The sequence below is a fragment of the Saccopteryx leptura genome, chromosome 6 (assembly GCF_036850995.1).
Source record: "Saccopteryx leptura isolate mSacLep1 chromosome 6, mSacLep1_pri_phased_curated, whole genome shotgun sequence".
Lineage (NCBI taxonomy): Eukaryota > Metazoa > Chordata > Mammalia > Chiroptera > Emballonuridae > Saccopteryx > Saccopteryx leptura.
Window position 1 is genome coordinate 133621839 of NC_089508.1, and position 22096 is coordinate 133643934.

Sequence of the window (22096 nt, forward strand, 5' to 3'; positions counted from 1 at the left end):
GGGAAAGCAAATTAATATACAGAGTAAGTATCTATTCCAATAAGAATAATATGTTGCCCCTTCTATTATGGAAGTGGTCCAGTGTAATCAATCTGCCACCAGGAAGCTGGTAGATCACTCCAAGGAATGGTGCCATATTGGGGAGTTGGTGTTGGTCTCTGCTGCTGACAGATTGGGTACTCAGCTGTAGCTATAGCCAGGCCGACTTTGGTGAGCAGAAGTCCATGTTGCTGAGCCCATGCGTAATCTCTATCATGGTCAGTGGGCAATCACAGCAGTGGCTGGGGAAAAAAGCTAATTAGTATCAACAGAATTAGTCATCAACTTGATTATCAAAATTCTCCTCTGCTGAATTCAGCTTTTGTTGAGCATTCACATGAGATACAGATATCTTCATTTTTTTTGCCCATTCAGAGAGGTCTATCCACATGCCTTTTCCCTAAATCTTGTTGTCATCAATTTTCTAGTCATGTCCCTCCCAAGTCCCTGACCATCCAGCCAAACTATTAGTCATCATCCATGAATCAATACATAATTGCACATCTGACCCTTTCTCTTTCTTCTTTTTTTTAAAAATTGATTTTAGAGAGAGGAGACAAAGAGAGAGAAAGGCAGAAGGGTGGAGGAGCAGGAAGCATCAACTCATAGTTACTTCTCATATGTTCTTTGCCTGGGCAAGCCCGGGGTTCCAAACTGGCAACCTCAGCGTTCCAGTAGAAGCTTTATCCATTGCGCCAGCACAGATCATGCCCCTTTCTCTTTCTAACAAAGTGAACAATGAGGTGCACTGCTCTAAGTTCTGTCCCACTGGGAGAATATCCCTTCACCAATTTCCTTCAGGGTTGCTCCAGGAAGGAGCTATAGGTACTACAGCTGTCTATGTTCAGCTGGTGCCTGCATATCTGTCAGAACCATCTGTGAACCAAGCCTGAGTTTTCTTTCCTCACTCACTTGATTGTAGGGAACTTCCCATGATGCCATAAGTGCAGGCTGGGAGAGAGAAGGTAATGTAGCAGAACTGGGGGCCATGGGTATCTGGGCCACTTCCTCATATAACTTATTTATGCCTTCAGGGCCTGCTTTAGTCCAATCTCATATATAGCATTTCCATTTGATAATAGAGTGCTTTTCTTCACAGCCATCTTTAGGGTTTGGTGCATCAGACGACACACAATTCATGATGGGCATCTCAGCTCCTGTTATGACTTGATGGCTCATGGTGAAGTTTAGTCTCTACTATGTCCCACTAACAAAGCAAATACTCTGTCACAAAGAGGGAGTAGTTATCCACAGAGAATGACAGGGCTTAGCTCTAATATCCTAAGGACCTGTGCTGTAATTCATCACAAGCTCCAAACAATGTCTCTATCAGTCACTGACACTTCAAGTACCATGGGATTGCCTGGATTATATGGTACAATTGGCAGAGTATCTTATACAGTGGCCTGGACCTATTGCAGAGCCTTCTCTTGTTTTGAGACCCTCTCAAAACCAGCAGCTTTTTAGGTGACTTGATAAATGAGCTATAGAGGTACACTGAAATGAGAAATATGTTGACTCCAAAATCTAAAAAGGACCCCTATGCATTGTGCATTTTTTTTGGTTGTAGGAGGGGCCAGCAGCAACAATGCATTTTTTTACCTTAGGAGGCATAGCTCTCATTTTTCTAGTCTCCTAGATATTTCACACCTCCTAGAGGAGGAAAGAGACCCAGCAATTCCACTTCTGGGAATATATTCAACTGTAATAGGTACATATGTTCATCAAAAGATCTATACTAGAATCTTCATAGCAGCACTGTTGATAATAGCTCCAAGAAATTATCCAAATGTCCATCAACAATATAATAGATAAGTAAACTGTGGTATAGTTATTCATTGAAATGCTATACCTGTATAACAGTGAGAATCAACAATGTACAGTTACAGTGGTCCCTCATCTGTTGGTCTGTTGCGGTAGTTAGGTTTCAGAACATCCTGTGATAGGTGAAAATCTGCGAAGTAGCAACCTTATATTTATTTTATTATTTATATATATTTGAAGGCTTTATAAATCCTTCCCACATTCTTATAAACTTTTCCCACACTGTTATTAACCTTTCCCACATGTATTTTGCTTATTTTACCACAAAAATAATTAAAATAATAAATATATAAAAATACCTATACACCGCAAAATCCCACAATATAGCGAAAAATCCATGATACAAAATTAGATATATGCAATTTAAAAATCTGTGATACGGTGAGACTGTGAAAAGTGAACCACGATATGGCAAGGGATGACTGTACATGCAATACTATTGATGAATATTACATAAGGAGCCAGGCACAAAAAAGTACATGTATTATTACTTATATTTATTACAAAACTAGGCAAACTAAACTATGATTGAAATTACCATATTGGGTGACCTTGTTGGGAGATGAGGTAGTAACTGGAAAGGGTTATGTGAGAGAATTCTAGGGTGCTGGTAGTGTTTTGTTTATTATCTGGATGCTGGTTATGTTGGTGTGTTGTTTATGAAAACCCATAAAGCTGTACATTACACATATGTGTACATTTCTGTGTGCATGCTATACTTCGATAAAAAGTTTAAAAATAAAAATAGAGAAACTTCTTCTAATTTGAACTTTTTGGCCTGTCATATTGGTTTCTGACATCACGTAGTGCCACCATTCTGGGTTTAAGTATGTAATAAATCAAAACTAAAATGTGTGTGGGGATGTTCTTTTGAGTGAGACCAAAATTTTTGGTTTAAATCTGAGACCTATTGTTGCACGTTGAACCAATTGTGCCACCATCTGATTTCTTTCTAGGCTCTCACCTCCTTTAGCAGCCTCCTCATTTAAGAAATTCCGTTTTAACCTCTCGCAACTTGTCTCTGCCTTTCCTTTAATAAAAATAGCAAAGCTCTGAGCTAACTAATGATCATGTTATTTTAAACATGCAGCAGTCTATTTTTAGTTCTGGCATTTAATGTTTTAGCTAGTTTGGCAGTAATCTAATCAGCATTACAGAGTGAAGCTCACTTTTGATGGGCTAGGACCTCTTTTCAGTATGCTGCTTGTTCATTAATGATTGGCACTATGGTGATTAAAGAAAACGTGGTGAAAGTGTCGAAAAGAGATGTGATAGAGAATGTGGTGTGGATAAGTGGAGCTCCAAGTATGGTGACAGCTAGATACAAGAGGCCTTAGAAAACATCTAGTCCAGGGTTTCTCTGACCATGGGCACAGAATCACTGCAGCCCTGGTAAATCATACTTCCTAGAGATAAGGCACAGGAATCTGCAATTTGATGAGCTCTCAAAGTGATTCCAATAAGCACTAGATTTTGAGAACTATAGAATGATCTAGTCTCTTTTTCTCATTTTACATAACAAAAATGACCTGGCCAGATCAATAAGTGACTTGTCCAAGTTCACACAACTAATTACTGGCAGAATAAGAAGTAGAACTTAGCTTTCCTGATTCTCAGTGGTTTAGGAAGCTATCAAATAAGGGATGAGGGAGATAGAGTAGATAGAGCTCTGAGTTTTCTAGTTTATTTAGAAAGAGCAGTTTTGCTCCCCTTTGCTTTATACATTGGGTTTCTGTATTCTATTTAAACAGAGAATTTTTTCTCTTTTTGCCAAGAAGAAGTTTGGACAATCATTGCTTTGTACTTCTTATAGTTATAGCAATGGATGTCTAAAATATTGCCACTTTAATTTGACCAGCAAGTATTTATTAGGCACCACAGTATTCGCTGTGTACAGCATTAACCCTCCAGGGCTTACAGACTAGTGATAAGATAAATCCCTCAGTCTCCTCTGTAAGGTGGTAAGCTAGAAGTGGAACCAGGCTCTGTTAGAAACTAGAACTTTGTTTTGAAGTGTCAGGGAAGGCTTCTAAGCTAACAATACCTTTTGGAAAATCAAACAAAACCTTTGGCTATTCTTATAGTAAGATTTTATGATTTCTATTTTATTTTGATCTTCAAAAAAGCCGATAGTGTGTTATAAATTTGTCTCAAGTTTGCAATATGATAACAGCCTTTATTTTATATATAAATATATATTTAGTAAGAAGTTTGAGTTTTTAGTTTTTAGCAGGTAGAAGTATCACACAGGAATGAGATGAAAAAAGATTTGAGTATCTGAGAGATGGTAATAGAAGTCACTTAAGAGAAGGACATTCCCAAAGAGGACATAGAGATGGCCAATAGGCATATGAAAAAATGCTCAACATCAATAATCATCAGAGAAATGCAAATTAAAACCACAATGAGATATCACCTCACATCAGCCAGAATGGCACTCATTAACAAAACAACATACAACAAGTGCTGGCGAGGATGTGGAGAAAAGGGAACCCTCCTGCACTGCTGGTGGGAATGCAGACTGGTGCAGCCACTGTGGAAAACAGTATGGAGATTCCTCAAAAAATTAAAAATGGAACTTCTCTTTGATCCAGCTATTCCACTTTTAGGAATATATCCTATGAATGCCAAATTATTGATTCAAAAGAAGAAATGCACCCACATGTTTATTGCAGCATTGTTTCCAATAGCCAAGATCTGGAAACAGCTCAAGTGTCCATCAGTGGACAAGTGGATTAAAAAGCTTTGGTACATATACACAATGGAATACTACATGGCCGTGAGGAAGAAGGAAACTTTACCTTTTGTGACAACATGGATGGACCTGGAAACTATTATGCTAAGTCAAAGAAGCCAGGCAGAGAAAGAAAAATACCATATGACCTCACTCATATGAGGAATCCAATGAACAATGTAAACTGAGCAACAGAACAGAGGCAGAGACGGGATCAAAGGGACCAGAGGAAAAGCGGTCAGAGGGAAAGTAGAAGAGAAGATGGGAACAGAGAAGGGAAAGAGATTAATGAAATTCTATACACATAACACAGCATTATAGAGAACAGGACAGCAAATCCTAGAGGGAAGGGAGGATGGCATTGGAGGGAGGGGACAAAGAGGGGGGCTGAGGGGAACACGGGTGGGGGAGATATATTCGGTGGGACACTTGAATCTATGTAAACACAAATTAAAATCATAAATACAAAAAAAACCCCACACACACACAAAAAAACAAAACAGTGAATAAATAAATAAATAAGCAAAAATAAATAAATAAAGAGTAGGACATTTCCTAAGGTCAAATCTAGCTCTGTCACATGAGCAAATTCCTTAAATCTTCTGAATTTTACCCTCTTATCTGTAAAACTGACATAATAGTAGCTCTTAACTTAAAGAGTTGTTGCAAGGATTAGAGATAACCTATGTAAAGTATCTGACATATAATAATTATTCATCTGCAGTAATTATTTTTTGCTTTTATAGGTTAGGTTAATTTCTCAAGTTTAGCTCACTACATATTCTCTTTTTTGAAAACTTTAATTCCTTTTTTTTCATTTGGTTGCAAAAAGTCTAAAGTATATTGTGTGGTTATTGTATTTATGATGTTTGGTCATGCCATCTCATATAAAGAATATTCCAGGTAAGTGTGTGTAGTCTTTGACACAGACCCATTGATCTAGTACAAATACAGAGGTAAAGGATGCCAGTCCATTTCTTGGGGAAAAGGAACTCAAATTAGTTTGGCATCATGGAGACTTCTTAAAACTGTTCATTTGGTATCTTGTAGCTAAAGAATAAAAAGAGAAAGTTCTGAGGTTGATTGTATCATTCATTCAGCTAACATGTATTGAGTCTGGATGTCGTGCTAGACACAGTTACTTGCTGATGATATTGAGATAAACACATAGTTGTTTTTATGAAGTGTGTTATCTCGTAGAGGAAGTCAGATATATAAAACAAGTGCAATGGAGGCATAGACACTTTCATAGAGCTCTATGTAGGACTCTTTCGGGGTACATAGGAAAGGTAGGAAATGCTCCGGAGGATGATCTTAAGCCCCCAGGAGCATTCTGAGCATAGGCCTCTAGGCCGAAGCATCAGCACAAATAAAGGCACAGAGGCCTAACGTATCTCAGGCAGTTAAGGAACTAAAAGTAGTTATATTCAGCTGAAATAGATATAGGACTCTCTGAGAACTGAGTCATGAATAATAATAAGGCATCAGATCATGGAAATTCTCCTAAGTCATACTGACTTTTGACTTTATCGTGGTCAAATTGCTTTTTTATTAGATCATTCTGGCTAGAAATGTGGAGATGTCTTGGAAAGAAGTAATCCTGGAAACAGATCAGATGGGAGTTTTACAAAAGCCATAATGACCAAAGTTGAGAAAATGAGGATCTGAGCAAGTGTATCTCAAAGTGTGGCACTCAGACCACCTGGGGAGTTTATAAATAATGCACATTCCTGAGTCACGGCTTCAGCAATCTGGTCTAGAGTTCTGGGATTTGAGAACAACTGAAAATGTTTATTGGTATAATTGCCATAGCTTAGTGACCAATTAGGTACTGATACAGGGTAGTGAGAAAGAGGGACAGTTACAGGATGACTCTCGGGTTGCTATTATTGTAAAGTTTCAGAAATGATGCTTTCTAGTCTTGGCCTAATAATTCAAGCATTGTCCCAATATGCAAAGGTTGTAGGTTCAATCTCTGGTCAGGGCACATAGAGAAACAGATCAATGTTTCTGTCTCTCTGTCTTTCTCCCTTCCTATATTTCTAAAATTGATCAGTAAATGAAAATATATAGTTGTAAAAAAAAAGGAATGATGCATTCTAGGTGATGTCAGGGGAAAACACAGGACATACCTCTGGATGTATATATGAAGGCTAAGGAGGGTAGATGGGACTTTAGTTGGTTGGGATGATTGCCCACTTGGGAAGTTATTCAAAAGTTGGAATGAAGTGGACTGACTTGTGGCCCAGTTTCTATATCCTTTAATAAGTGAGCAAATAATGTCTGAGGTCAGTAAAGACAACAGTAAGGAGGAGTAGAGGGTAAAATAGCCAGTGCTCCCCAAATTTTAATGTACTTATGAATTGCTTGAGAATCTTATTTAAAATGGAGATTTTGATTCAGTGGGTCTTGAATGAAGTTCGAGATTCTACATTTTTGATAAACTCCTAGGTGATGATGAAATTACTAGTCCATGGACCACACTTTGATGGCAAAGATAATAGGTCACTGGTGTTGAGACTTAGCTGTACCTCAGACTTTCCTGGATATATGAGTCCCTTGCCCAGAAATTCTAATTGGATTGCTCTGGAGTGTGGCCTGAATATCAGGATATTTAAAATCTGAGTTAATTCTAAGGTACTACAAAGTTTGAGAACCACTGATATAGAAAGGTGGATTAGGTCAGGTGGTGGCATGTATCACAGTATGAAAGTGACAACAGGAATAAGTAAAGCTGGCTCCACTCTGGATCTCATGGTACAAGATGTATGTGTGGTGGGGAAAGGCCCCAGGATCTGTGTTGAGAGGAATCTGGGCCCAGTTAAACCAAAGGGTAGGAGAATGCAAAGGAAGGGTGGATAGGAAAATGTGAGGGACTTCAGCTTGAGTGGTGGCTGAGGAGACAGGGATCAGTTCCTCCAAGTTACCAGCAGTGGTGGGATTCATCCAGTTCGCACCAGTTCGGCTGAACCGATACCTAATTTTTTGTTGAGTTCAGTGAACCAGTTGTTAAAATGGCACTTGTAATCAGGGTTCTCTCTAAGGTGGGCGGCTTAAAAATGTGGAAATCACAAATTTACATTCCTTACTCTTTTTATCATTCATCTACGCAACAGCCTATTCTAAGCACCCGTAGTAATGTTCATTCCGTCCATAGGTGAAAAAAATTGCAAGTGAGGATGCCAAACAAGAAGCAACATGGAAAAATCTTAAATAACAGTTTTATTGTTTTTTGTCAGGTATTATTTAATATTTTTTCACTAATATTTTAAAACTCTTAAAACATAATCTAGTTTTGTGTACCTCTTTAATTGTTGTTATTTAAGTATTAAATGCCTGAAATAATAAACTAGCGTTCAGTATATCATTTTTTTTATACTTAAAGTGATCATTAGGGCAGAGAACCAGTTGTTAAATTATTTGAATCCCACCACTGGTTACAAGGCTGGGGTTAGAGGCCTTGTGATGGCCACTGACAGCTGTCTTTGCTGGGATTTCCACTGGGATGTTACTGAGGTCTCTCCAAAGGGTGCCCTTAGCATATCCAGGAAGGAGTGGGCCAGCTATTCCTTTCATTTTCTGATAAACTCTGGCTTTGTTTCCTAAGGCTCAATGGGATGAAAGTAGAGTGGCCTGGGCATCAAGAGCTCTCTCCCCAGTGTCTGGTTATTAATAACTATTGGACAACTGTTTGTGATGTATATGAAGTAATTGATTGTTATATTTTTTTCCTCCAGATATTATAATAAAAGCAAATGGCAGAATTTAGCAGCTGTGGCTGAATCTTCACTTCTTTGAAGACGTGAATGTGAAGTCAAAGTCCATAAAGCAGAATATCTGCCTGAAATTATATGAAATTTAAAAACCAAAATTCTCTAATTACATGTTATATATATCCTGGTGTTAAAATTCTACTGAGATTCTTATAACTTATAATCAGTTAAAAAAGAAATATTTTCCTATATGCTCCTTCAATATATGTATTTGTAATGTAAAATAAGAAAAAATAACATATTAGAGAACTGTACACTAAATAGATGATTTCAACTATTTATTTATAAAGAACCTACCTCAGAGCTCTATGTAACTTCCTTTGATTGTTTTTTTCCCCAAAGTTTTTCTTTTGTGTTGGTTAAAATTATAGTAAAGTTGTTGAAGCACTAAAAATGCACTTGCTTATATTATGAACTATTTTTAACAGAACTTAATTGAAATCATATGAGTGAGAGACCTAATTTCAGGTCTGACTGGAAGAAACTCTACATCAGCGGTTCTCAACCTGTGGGTCGCGACCCCGGGGGGGGGTCAAACAACCAAAACACAGGGGTCGCTTAAAGCCATCGGAAAATACATATTTATTATACAATACATTTTTAAATAAAATATGTATTTCCGATGGCTTTAGGCAACCCCTGTGTTTGGTCATTTGACCCCCGTCGGGGTCGCGACCCACAGATTGAGAACCGCTGTTCTACATTCAAGATTTGCTGAAGCAGGGAATGTATAACATGGACAATAAGTCATACACTTAATATTTACTATGTTACCTCATCCCCAAATAACCTTCTTTAGCTAATACTATCTGTAGGATTTTTTTAATAATGTAACTTGTCACATTTCAACAATGCCCTTTTACAAAGCAGCAATCCTGTTGTCAGTTAACATAGTCCATGGTTTTACTAATGTTATTATACATAAAAGTAAATAAGAGTCAAGTTTTTGAAACTGTTTCCATAAGAAAGAAAATTCTAAAATTGATGAATTATGTAATCTATATAGGTTACATAATCTTTGAGGTTATGTAATCTATATAGTATTTCTTTTTAAATGAGTACTATAAAAGTGTTCTTGTAAATGATTTGACAGGGCCTTAAGCCACTTACAAAGCTATTTGTAATTTTTGTTTTACATTTTCATTTGCAGGTGAAATATGGGAAAGTTTTAGGAAATGTAGAAGAAATCATTAATGGTGGTGGCTAGAACCAAATTTAGACCTGAATTCTAAATCAGTACTCAGCTGTAGTTAAATCTTGTGGTAGTTTTAAAAGCAAAAATGTGATAAGCAGTAGGGAAAGATGAAATTAAATAGAAGGCCTGTTCGCTGACTTCAAGGGGTTTATAATCCAAGGGCAGGGGGCAAGAATGAGAACAGATTATTTGATAGTTTAATCAGGTGGTAGGTGCCTATGAGAAAGAATGATACCTGACTCTTAGACTGAGCCTGATGGGGCTGGAGGAAATAAACATTTAATAGTTTCATATTGCTGTTAAGGAAAATATAGCTAAGAGAGATAAATACTTGGCCAGGATCATGTAATTTAGAGAGTGATAGAGCCAGGATATGAAGACAAGACCATTTGAGCCCATTATTTTTTGTTTGTTTGTTTTTGTATCATCAGAGCACAAGGAAAGGTGGGAAGAAGGAGGGAGTTGCAACTGGTGTTCAAGGCTTAAGGGTAGAGGATATAACTTTAATTATGATTTTTAAATGTTTATTTTATTAATTTTAGAGAGAGGGATGGCGAAAGCGAGAGAGAGGAACATCAGTCTGTTCCTGTATGTGCCCTGCCCCAGGATTGAACCAGCAACCTCTCTGCCTCAGGGACTTTACTTCAGCATATAACTAATTAAATTTAATTTTTAAGCATTTAAAATGATATTTTAAAATTATACTTCATGAAAAAAAATCTCAGGTCATAAGTACCCAGAAAGTTCAGTTAAAAATGCATGAAAGGGGATAAAAAGATGGCAGTGGAGTAGGTGGATGCACAGATGCCCAGCTCTCACCACCAAACTGGAATACAAATCAATTTGGAAAAAATCAGCATGAAAAACCAACTCTGAACTGCAAGAACAGCTCTCAAAAACCAAGGAGCAAAGAAGAAGCCACAACAAATGTGGTAGGGAGCGCCTGAATCTCCCCTGCTTACAGGAACGGGGGGGGGGGGGGTGAGGCTGAGAGCCCAGAGGGGATCTCATACAAGGGAAAAGAGCAGAAACTACTGCTCACAGCCACTTGCCTGGCAACCAGGGAGCAAGGTGTGTTGAAAAGACCAGCTTATCTCCCAAGTGGAAAGGAAAGAGAGAGGTACAGACTGTGAGGGGCTAAGGAATGAAGGAGATGACCTAATAAAGCTGACTCATCCGTGCTGGAGGCGGCCATAGCTGGGGGAGGGACTGAACCTTTCACAAAACAGAGCTGAATTGCTCCCAGATCAGAGATCTCCAGACATCTATCCAGCTCCAATCAGTGCAACAAGACACAGCTGAAAACAAGAAGTGGGGAGGAGGGGCAGCAACTCAGGTCTCCACGGAGATCTGAGATACACCTCCCCCTACTGAAGCTGAGAAAACACCGTGCCCCCAGGGAGATTAGTTGAATAAAGAGACCTTCAGCGTCTCAGGTTACACCCATCGCATTCCTGGATACAGTTTCAAGGAAGCCCCCTGCTGAGATCAGTAAACAAGACTATCACCTGTTAAGAAAACAAACAAATCAAGACTTCAAAGTTGCCCAAATCTGAAAGTGGATTACAGATAACAGCTAATACCAACCCAAGAAGACCTAGAAATAACACAACTGAAAACTGGAGGCAGACAACACCAAGCCTAGACTCAACCAACTCTACAAATAAAACACCCAAACACAGACAATGAGAAGACAAAGAAGTGCAATCCAAATGAAACCACAAGAGACACCTTCAGGAGATGAACGGAGTGATATGGAAATAATCAACCTTCCAGATGCGGAGTTCAAAATAATGATTGTAAGGATGCTTAGGGATCTTAGAACAACAATGGATGGTCATTATGACTACCTAAATAAAGAAATAGCAAGTATAAAAAAGAATCAGTCAGAGATGACAAATACAATATCAGAAATAAAGACCACAATGGAAGGAATTAAAAACAAGATAGATAGAGCTGAGGATCGAATCAGCGAGTTGGAGGACAACTGGAATGAAGGCATGAAAGCAGAGAATAAAAGAGAAAAAAGACTCAAAAAGTCAGAGGAAACTCTTAGAGAGCTCTGTGACAACATGAAGAGAAATAACATCCGCATCATAGCGGTTCCTGAAGAAGAAGAAAAAGAACGAGAGATAGAGACTTTGTTCAATCATATCATAGCTGAAAACTTCCCTAAATTAATGCAAGAGAAACACTCACAAGTCCAAGAAGCACAGAGGACTCCATTAAAGAGAAACCCAAAGAAACCTACACCAAGACACATCATAATTAAAATACCAAAGCTAAGCGGTAAAGAGAAAATATTAAAAGCTGCAAGAGAAAAAAAAGTTATCACCTACAAAGGAGCCCCCATAAGGATGACATCTGACTTCTCAACAGAAACACTTGAGGCCAGAAGGGAATGGCAAGAAATATTCAAAGTAATGCAGAACAAGAACCTACAACCAAGACTACTTTATCCAGCAAGGCTATCGTTTAAAATCGAAGGAGAAATAAAAAGCTTCCCAGACAAAAAACAACTCAAGGAATTCATTACAATCAAACCAATGCTGCAGGAAATGTTAAGGGGCCTGTTGTAAACAGATCAAAGTGGGAAAAGAATATAGCAAAAAAGGAATACACCTTTAAAGAAGAAAATGGCAATAAACAACTACATATCAATAATAACCTTAAATGTAAATGGATTAAATGATCCAATCAAAAGACATAGGGTAGCTGCATGGATAAGAAAACAGGACCCATACATATGCTGTCTACATGAGACACACCTTAGAACAAAAGATACACATAGATTGAAGGTAAAAGGATGGAAAAAAACATTTCATGCAAATGGAAATGAAAAAAAAGCTGGGATAGCAATACTTATATCAGACAAACTGGACTTTAAAACAAAGGATATAGTAAGAGATAAAGAAGGCCACTACATAATGATAAAGGGAGTAATCCAACAGGAAGATATAACTATTATAAATATCTATGCACCTAATATAGGAGCACCCAAATATATAAAGCAGACTTTGATGGATTTAAAGGGCGAGATCAACAGCAATACTATAATAGTAGGGGATTTCAATACCCCACTAACATCACTAGATAGATCCTCAAGAAAGAAAATTAACAAAGAAACAGCACACTTATTGGACACACTAGATCAACTCAATTTAATAGATATCTTCAAAACCTTTCACCCTAAAGCAGCAGAATATACATTCTTTTCAAGTGCTCATGGTACATTCTCTAGGATAGACCACATGTTAGGGCACAAAAGTGCTCTCAACAAATTTAAGAAGACTGAAATCATATCAAGCACTATCTCCGATCACAACGGCATGAAACTAGAAATGAACCACAACAGAAAAGCTCAAAAATTCTCAAACACATGGAAACTAAATAGCAGGTTGTTAAATAATGATTGGATTAAGAATGAGATTAAAGAAGAAATAAAAAAAATACTAGAAACGAATGACAATGAGCATACAACAACTCAAAATTTATGGGACACAGCGAAAGCAGTACTGAGAGGGAAGTTCACAGCACTACAGGCACACTTTCAGAAGCAAGAAAAGCTCAAATAAACATCTTAACCCTGCATCTAAAAGAATTAGAAAAGGAACAGCAAGTAAAGCCCAAATGTAGTAGAAGGAAGTAAATAATAAAGATCAGAGCAGAAATAAATGACATAGAGGCTAAAGAAACAATACAGAGGATCAATGAAACTAGGAGTTGGTTCTTTGAAAAAGTAAACAAGATTGATGAACCTTTAACTAGACTCAACAAGAAAAAGAGAGAGAGGACTCAAATAAGTAAAATTAGAAATGAGAGAGGAGAAATAACAACTGACACAACAGAAATACAAAATATTATAAGAAAATACTATGAAGAACTGTATACCAAAAAACTAGACAACCTAGATGAAATGGACAAAGTCCTTGAAACACACAATCTTCCAAAAATCAATCTGGAAGAATCAGAAAACCTAAACAGACCAATTACACCAAATGAGATTGATACAGTAATCAAAAAACTCCCAACAAAGAAAAGTCCAGGGCCCAATGGCTTCATAACGGAATTCTACCAAATATTCAAAGAACTAACTCCTATCCTTCTCAAACTATTTCAAAAAATTGAAGAGGAAGGAAGACTTCCAAGCTCCTTTTATGAGGCGAGCATAATTCTAATTCCAAAACCCGGCAAAGACAACACAAAGAAAGAAAATTATAGGCCAATATCTCTGATGAATATAGATGCTAAAATCCTCAACAAAATATTAGCAAACCGGATCCAACAATATATGGAAAAAATCATACACCATGATCAAGTGGGATTTATTCTATGGAAGCAAGGCTGGTACAATATTTGTAAATCAATGTGATTCATCACATAAACAAAAAGGAGAAAAACCACATGATAATTTCAATAGATGCAGAAAAAGCATTTGATAAAATCCAGCACCCATCATGATCAAAACTCTCAGCAAAGTGGGAATACAGGGAACATACCTCAACATGATAAAAGCCATCTATGACAAACCCACAGCCAACATCATACCCAATGGGCAAAAATTAAAAGCAATACCCTTAAGATCAGGAGTAAGTCAGGTGTGCCCCCTTTCACCACTCTTATTTAACATAGTCCTGGACGTCCTAGCCACAGCAATCAGACAAGAACAAGAAATAAAAGGCATTCAAGTTGGAAAAGAAGAAGTAAAACTATCATTATTTGCAGATGATATGATATTGTATATAAAAAACCTTAAAGTCTCAGTCAAAAAACTACTGGACCTGATAAATGAATTCAGCAAAGTGGCAGGATATAAAATCAATACTCAGAAATCAGAGGCATTTTTATACACCAACAATGGACAGTCAGAAAGAGAAATTAAGGAAACAATCCCCTTCACAATTACAACCAAAAAAATAAAGTACCTAGGAATAAACTTAACCAAGGAGACTAAAGACTTGTACTCGGAAAATTACAAAGCATTGATAAAAGAAATCAAGGAAGATACAAACAAGTGGAAGCATATACCGTGCTCATGGTTAGGAATAATAAACATCATTAAAATGTCTATATTACCCAAAGCAATCTATAAATTCAATGCAATACCAATTAAAATACCAATGACATACTTCAAAGATATAGACCACATATTCCAAAAATTTATATGGAACCAAAAGAGAACACGAATAGCCTCAGCAATCTTTAAAAAGAAGAATAAAGTGGGAGGTATCACACTTCCTGATATCAAGTTATACTACAAGGCCATTGTACTCAAAACAGCCTGGTACTGGCATAAGAACAGGCATATAGATTAATGGAACAGAACAGAGAACCCAGAAATAAACCCACAGTTCTATGGACAACTGATATTTGATAAAGAAGGTAAGGAAATACAATGGAGTAAAGACAGCCTTTTTAACAAATGGTGTTGGGAAAATTGGACAGCTACCTGCAAAAAAATGAAACTAGATCACCAGCTTACACCACTCACAAAAATAAACTCAAAATGGATAAAAGACTTAAATGTAAGCCGTGAAACCATAAGCATCTTAGAAGAAAACATAGGCAGTAAGCTCTCCAAAATCTCTCGGAGCAATATATTTGCTGATTTATCTCCACGGGGAAGTGAAATAAAAGACAGGATAAACAAATGGGACTATATCAAACTAAAAAGCTTTTGCACAGCTAAAGACAACAAGAACAGAATAAAAAGACAAACTACACAATGGGAGAACATATTTGACAATACGTCTGATAAGGGGTTAATAACCAAAATTTATAAAGAAGTTGTAAATCTCAACACAAGGAAAACAAACAATCCAATCCAAAAATGGGCAAAAGAGATGAATAGACACTTCTCCAAAGAGGACATACAGATGGCCAATAGGCATATGAAAAAATGCTCAACATCACTAATCATTAGAGAAATGCAAATTAAAACCACAATGAGATATCACCTCACATCAGCCAGAATGGCGCTCATCAACAAAACAACACAGAATAAGTGCTGGCGAGGATGTGGAGAAAAGGGAACCCTCCTGCACTGCTGATGGGAATGCAGACTGGTGCAGCCACTGTGGAAAACAGTATGGAGATTCCTCAAAAACTGAAAATCGAACTGCCTTTTGACCCAGCATCCCACTTTTAGGAATATACCCCAAGGACACCATAGAACAGCTCCAAAAGGAGAAATGCACCCCCATGTTTGTGGCAGCATTGTTCACAATAGCGAAGATCTGGAAACAGCCCAAGTGTCCCTCAGAGGACGAGTGGATTAAAAAGCTTTGATACATATATACTATGGAATACTACTCAGCCATAAGAAATGATGAGATCAGATCATTTACAATAACATGGATGGACCTTGATAACATTATACGGAGTGAAATAAGTAAATCAGAAAAGAAACTAAGAACTATATGAATCCATACATAGGTGGGACATAAAAATGAGACTCAGAGACATGAACAAGAATGTGATGGCAACAGGGGTGGGGGTTGTGGGGAGGGGGGATGGGGCGAAGAAGGAGAGAGGGGGTGGGGTAGGGGAGGGGCACAAAGAAAATCAGATAGAAAGTGACAAGACAATTTAGCTTTGGGGGAGGGGTATACAGCGCAATCAAATGTCAAAATAATCTAGAGATGTTTTCTCTCAACATACGTACCCTGATTTATCAATGTCACTGCATTAAATTTAATAAATAAATTTTTAAAAATGCATGAAAGGCCAGGTATGACATAATTTCCATTAAATTTTTTAAAGTATTTTTTAATTTTTAAATTACAGGTGACATACAAATTATCTTAGTTTCAGGTGTACAGCATAGTAATTAGACATTTATATAACTTAAAAAGTTACCATCCTGGGTCCTGGCCTGTTAGCTCAGTCAGCTAAAGCATCCTCCCAAAACACCAAGGTTACAGGTTCAATCTGCAGTCAGGGCACATACTGGAAGCGACCAATAAATGCACAACTATGTGGAACAACAGATGAGTGCTTCTCTCTGTCTCTCTCCCTTCATCTTTCTGTCTCTCTAAAATAATTAAAGAAAAAGTTATCCCGATAAATCTAGTACCCATATAACCCCATACATAGTTACTACAATATTATTGACTATATTCCCTATACTGTATTTTACATCCCCATGACTATTTTGTAACTGTTAGTTTGTACTTTTTAATCCCTTCTCCCTTTTTACCCATTCTCCCAGTTCCCTCCCATCTGTCAACCATCAAAATATTCTCTGTATCTATGAGTTTGTTTCTGTTTTTTTGTTCACTTATTTTGTCAAGAAAAAAGTTCATCACCACCAAGGCAGGATTACAAGAAATATAAAAGGGACTTCTTAAAGAGAAGAATAAAAAAAAAAAAAGGTCAAATGTATGAATAATAACATGGAAATAACTATATAATTATCAACAATTACTTTAAGTGTAAATGAATTAAATGCTCCAACCTAAAGACAAAGGGTAGATGGATAAGAAAATAATACCCTTACATATGCTGCCTACAAAAGACTCACTTCAGATTGAAAGACACACACAGATGAAAAGTAAAGGAATAGAAAAAAATTTTTCATGAAAATGGAAATGGGGTTAAAAAAAAAGATGGGGTAGCAACACTTATACCAGACAAAATAGACTTTAAAACAAAGGGCTATAACAAGAGACCTAGAAGGACCCAGAAATTCCACTTCTAGGTATTTATCTGAAGACACCCAAAAGACTAAATCAAAAAGACAGATGCATTCATATGTCCATTGAAGCATTATTTACAAGACCAAAGATATAGAATCAACCTAAGTGTCCATCAATAGATGAATGGATAAAGAAGTGATACAAATATAAAATGAAATATTACTCAGCCATAAAAAAGGATGGAATCTTGTCATCTGCAACAACATGGATGGACTTAGAGGGAATTAACACTAAGTGAAATAAGTCAGAGAAAGGCAAATACCATATGATTTCACGTATATGTAGAATCTATTTCCAAATCTTTTTTTTTTTTTTTTGTATTTTTCTGAAGCTGGAAACGGGGAGAGACAGACAGACTTCCGCATGCGCCCAACCGGGATCCACCCGGCACGCCCACCAGGGGCGACGCTCTGCCCACCAGGGGGCGATGCTCTGCCCCTCTGGGGCGTCGCTCTGCTGCGACCAGAGCCACTCTAGCGCCTGGGGCAGAGGCCAAGGAGCCATCCCCAGCGCCCGAGCCATCTTTGCTCCAATGGAGCCTTGGCTGCGGGAGGGGAAGAGAGAGACAGAGAGGAAGGAGGGGGAAGGTGGAGAAGCAAATGAGCGCTTCTCCTGTGTGCCCTGGCTGGGAATCGAACCCGGGTCCCCCGCACGCCAGGCTGACGCTCTACCGCTGAGCCAACCGGCCAGGGACCCAAATCTTTTTAAAAAAAATTTTTCTTTTTTTGCCTGACCAGGAGGTGTCACAGTGGATAGAGCATTGGACTGGGATGCAGAGGACCTAGATTCAAGTCCCTGAGGTCCTGGCTTGAGTGCAGGCTCATCCGTCTTGAGCATGGGCTCACCAGCTTGAGCGCGGGATCATAGACGTGGCCCCATGGTCACTGGCTTAAGCCCAAGGTCACTGGTTTGAGCAAAGGGTCACTCATTTGCTGTAGCCCCCCTCCCCAATCTGGTCAAGGCACATATGAAAATGCTATCAATGAACAAAGGTTTTGCAACAAAGAACGCTTCTCATCTCACTCCCTTTCTGCCTGTCTGTTCCTATCTGTCCCTCTCTCTGTCTCTCTCTGGCTAAAAAAATAAATAATAAATAATAAATAAATAAATAAATAAATAAATAAATAAATAAATAAAATCTTCCCTTTACTTCATATATTCTTCTACTTATCCAACCATTCTTCATCCATTTCTCCTCTTTTCCCTCTCCCCAACACACATTGAATCTGACTGGCTTCAGTTCTGGCTCTCCAGTGACACTGGTCCCCTCAGGTATACCAGCAACCTCCTTGATGCTAATCAAAGTGGTACTTTTCATTTCTCATGTTACTCAACAGCTCCCAGCTAGCGATGTTGCAAACTAGTATTCTCTTCTTGAAAGCCTCCAGTAAGGAATGATGTCTTTGAAGCATTACTCTCCAGGATTTTATCTAATCTTTAGTTTTTTCACCTCTAGTTCTTCCAAAGTTTTGGTTTCCTCTGCCTTTACATTTTTGTGTGTTCTAGGTTCTTTTCTAGGGTCTCTTCTCATATTACACAGTCTCCCTGGGTGATCATTTCTACCACTGGCTTCAGTTACCATCTCTATACAATTGACCTCAATCTTTGTCTCTAACTGCCATGGATATTGATAGTGGATATGTGTGGTGACTGTCCCTACTTCTGTTCCCCAAAAGGTTAATTGTGTTTCCCTGTAACCCTATGGTATTCTCTACTTGCCCACATCATAGCATTTATCACAGTGTATTACATATATAATTGCCTGTCAAAGTATGTTTTTCTTTCCTAGACTACAAACTCCTTTAGTGCAGAAACTCCATCTTGTTCATCCTTGTATTTCTATTTCCCTCTACCTTCATCCTAGTTGGATTTTGAATTTCTAAGCCACATGGTTTCGTGAGATCCCATTATTACTTCCAAGGGTGGGCTTTTAATGGCTTAAGTCAATTAACATAGCCCTTCCAACTCTGGCACAGTGATTGATTCAGGAATGGGTCCAAGACCTAAAATGACACTATTGAATTAAATCTCAGAGCTTTTGGGGGAATACTGGGATATAGACTTGAATTTTTATTTGAAAGGATTTTACCTGAAAGGAACTGTTGGCAGCTATCTTGTGTCCACAAATGGAGATCCTGCCTGGGAATAGAGTTCACATTAAGAAATTAAGAACTGTTGCCTGACCAATGGTGGCACAGTGGCTAGAGCATCAACCTGGAATGCCGAGGTCACGGGTTGGAAACCCTGGTCTTGCCTGGTCAAGGCACATATGAGAAGCAGCTGTGAGTTCATTCTTTCTGCTTCTCTCTTACCCTCCACCCCCACCTTTCTCTCTTTCTCTTCTCTCTAAAATCAGTCAGTAAAACAAAAACTTTTTTTAAAAAATATTAGAGCTGGGATGGAGAAATTGAGTTCTATTTTTTTTAATTTATTGGGGTGTGATAAGTTAATAAAATTATATAGGTTTCAGATGTACAATTATATAATACCTCATCTATACATATACTGTATTAGGTGTTCACCACCTCCAAATTAAGTCTCCTTTCATCACCATTTATCCTCCCTTTACCCTCTCCTACTTCCCCCAGTCCCCGCTATTCCTCTGGTAATCACCATATAGTTGATATGAGTTTTTTGTTTTGTTTTGTTTTGTTTAATCTCTTCATCTTTTTTAGCCAGCACCACAACCCTCTCCCTTCTGAAAGCTGTCAGTCTGTTCTCTGTATCTATGAATCTGTTTCTATTGTGTTCATTAGATTCCATATATAAGTGAAATCAATGGTAGTTGTCTTTCTCTAACTGGTTTATTTCACTTAACATAATGCTCTCTAGGTCCATCCATGCTGTCACAAAAGGTAAAATTCCCTTCCTTTTTATGGCTGAGTAGTTAGTATTCCACTGTTTAAATATACTATAGTTTTTAATCCACTTATCTATTGATGGGCATTTGGGCTGCTTCCAAATCTTGTCTATTGTAAATAGTACAGCAATATATATATATATTTATGAGAAGAGGGGAAATAGTGAGACAGACTTCCACATGTGTCCCGACTGGAATCCACCTGGCAGCTCCCATCTGGGACCAATGCTTGAACCAACTGAGCTTTTTTTTTAGCATCTGAGGCTGATAAACTGAGACGAATTAAGCTATCCACAGTGCCTGGGGCTGATGCTCAAACCAATTGAGCCACTGGCTGCAAGAGGGGAAGAGAGCGAGAAGGGAGTGAGGGAGGAGAAGCAGAGCAGATGGTTGCTTCTCTTGTATGCCCTACCCAGAGTCGAACCTGGGATGTACATATGCTGGGCCAATCGATGCTCTATCCACTAAGCAAACCGGCCAGGGCTGGGGTGCATACATTATTTTGAATTAGTGTTCCAGGCTTTTTCTGATATATTCCCAGAAGTGGAATTACTGGGTCATAAGGCAGTTTCATTTTTAATTTTTTGAGGTAACTCCACACTGCCTTCCACAGTGGTCATACCATTCTGCATTCCCACTAACAGTGAAGAAGGGTCCCTTTTCTCTGCATTCTTGCCAACACTTGTTTGTTGATTTATTGATGATAGCCATTCTGACAGGTGTGAAGTGATATCTCACTGTTGTTTTAATTTGTATTTCTCTGATGATTAGTGATGTTGAGCATCTTTTCATATGTCCGTTGGCCATCTGTATGTCCTCTTTGGAGACGTGTCTATTTAGGAAAAAAAATCCTGGTGTTTTTGTTTGTTTGTTTGTTTGTTTGTTTGTTTGTTTTTAGAGTGAGAGAGAGAGAGAGGAAGGGAGAGAGAGGGTGAGTTGCTTTCACTTTAGTACATTGAGCTTCTCGTACATACCTTGCATACCTTGACTGGGGCTGTGCTCATGTCCCCTTGCTCAAGCCAGCAACCTTGGGCTTTTCATGCCAGCAACCTTTTGGGATTGTGTGGACAATCTCCCATTCAAGTCATACTGCGCTAATGAGCATGCATTCAGAGCCAGCAACTTCAGAGTTTTGAACTGGCAACCTCAGCTTTCCAAGTTGTTGCTTTATCTACTGCGCCACCACCAGTCAGGCAAAAGAACCCATCTTTCTTTTTCTTTTCTTTCTTTTCTTTTCTTTTTTTCCTGTATTTTTCTGAAGCTGGAAACGGGGAGGCAGTCAGACAGACTCTCGCATGCGCCGACCAGGATCCACCTGGCACGCCCACCAGGGGGCGATGCTCTGCCCATCTGGGGCGTCGCTCTGCTGCAACCAGAGCCATTCTAGTGCCTGAGGCAGAGGCCACAGAGCCATCCTCAGCACCCAGGCCAACTTTGCTCCACTGGAGCCTTGGCTGCGGGAGGGGAAGAGACAGAGAGGAAGAAGAGGGGGAGGGGTGAAGAAGCAGATGGGCGCTTCTCCTGTGTGCCCTGGCCGGGAATTGAACCTGGGACTCCTGCACACCAGGCCGACACTCTACCACTGAGCCAATCAGCCAGGGCCAAGAGCCCATCTTTTGATTGTATTGTTTGTGTTTTTGGTGTTGAGTTGTATATGTTCTTTATAAAATTTGACTAATAACCCCTTATCAGATATAACATTGTCAAATATGTTCTGCCATTTAGTGGGTTGTCTTTTCATTTTACTGATGGTTTCCTTTGCTGTGCAAAAACTTTTTAGTTTAATATACTACTATATGTGTATTTTTTCTTTTGTTTCCCTTACCTGAGGATATGTATCAGAAAAAATATTGCTAAGAGAGATGTCCAAGATTTTACTGCCTATGTCTTCCTCAAATTTTTTATGGTTAAAGTCTTACATTTAAGTCTTTAATCCCTTTTGAGTTTATTCTTGTGTATGATGTAAGAAGGTGG

At 38.4% G+C, this 22096-nt stretch overlaps 1 protein-coding gene across 1 annotated transcript in view; it reads left to right on the top strand.

Annotated features, from left to right (window-relative positions):
* Positions 1–8366, top strand: part of MEIKIN (meiotic kinetochore factor) — a 134549-nt gene extending 126183 nt beyond the window's left edge. Inside the window, exon 14 of the mRNA XM_066341743.1 lies at positions 8335–8366. Within this exon, the coding sequence (XP_066197840.1) occupies positions 8335–8366 (32 nt within the window). The remainder of the gene's footprint in view (positions 1–8334) is intronic.
* The last annotated feature ends 13730 nt before the right edge of the window (positions 8367–22096 follow it).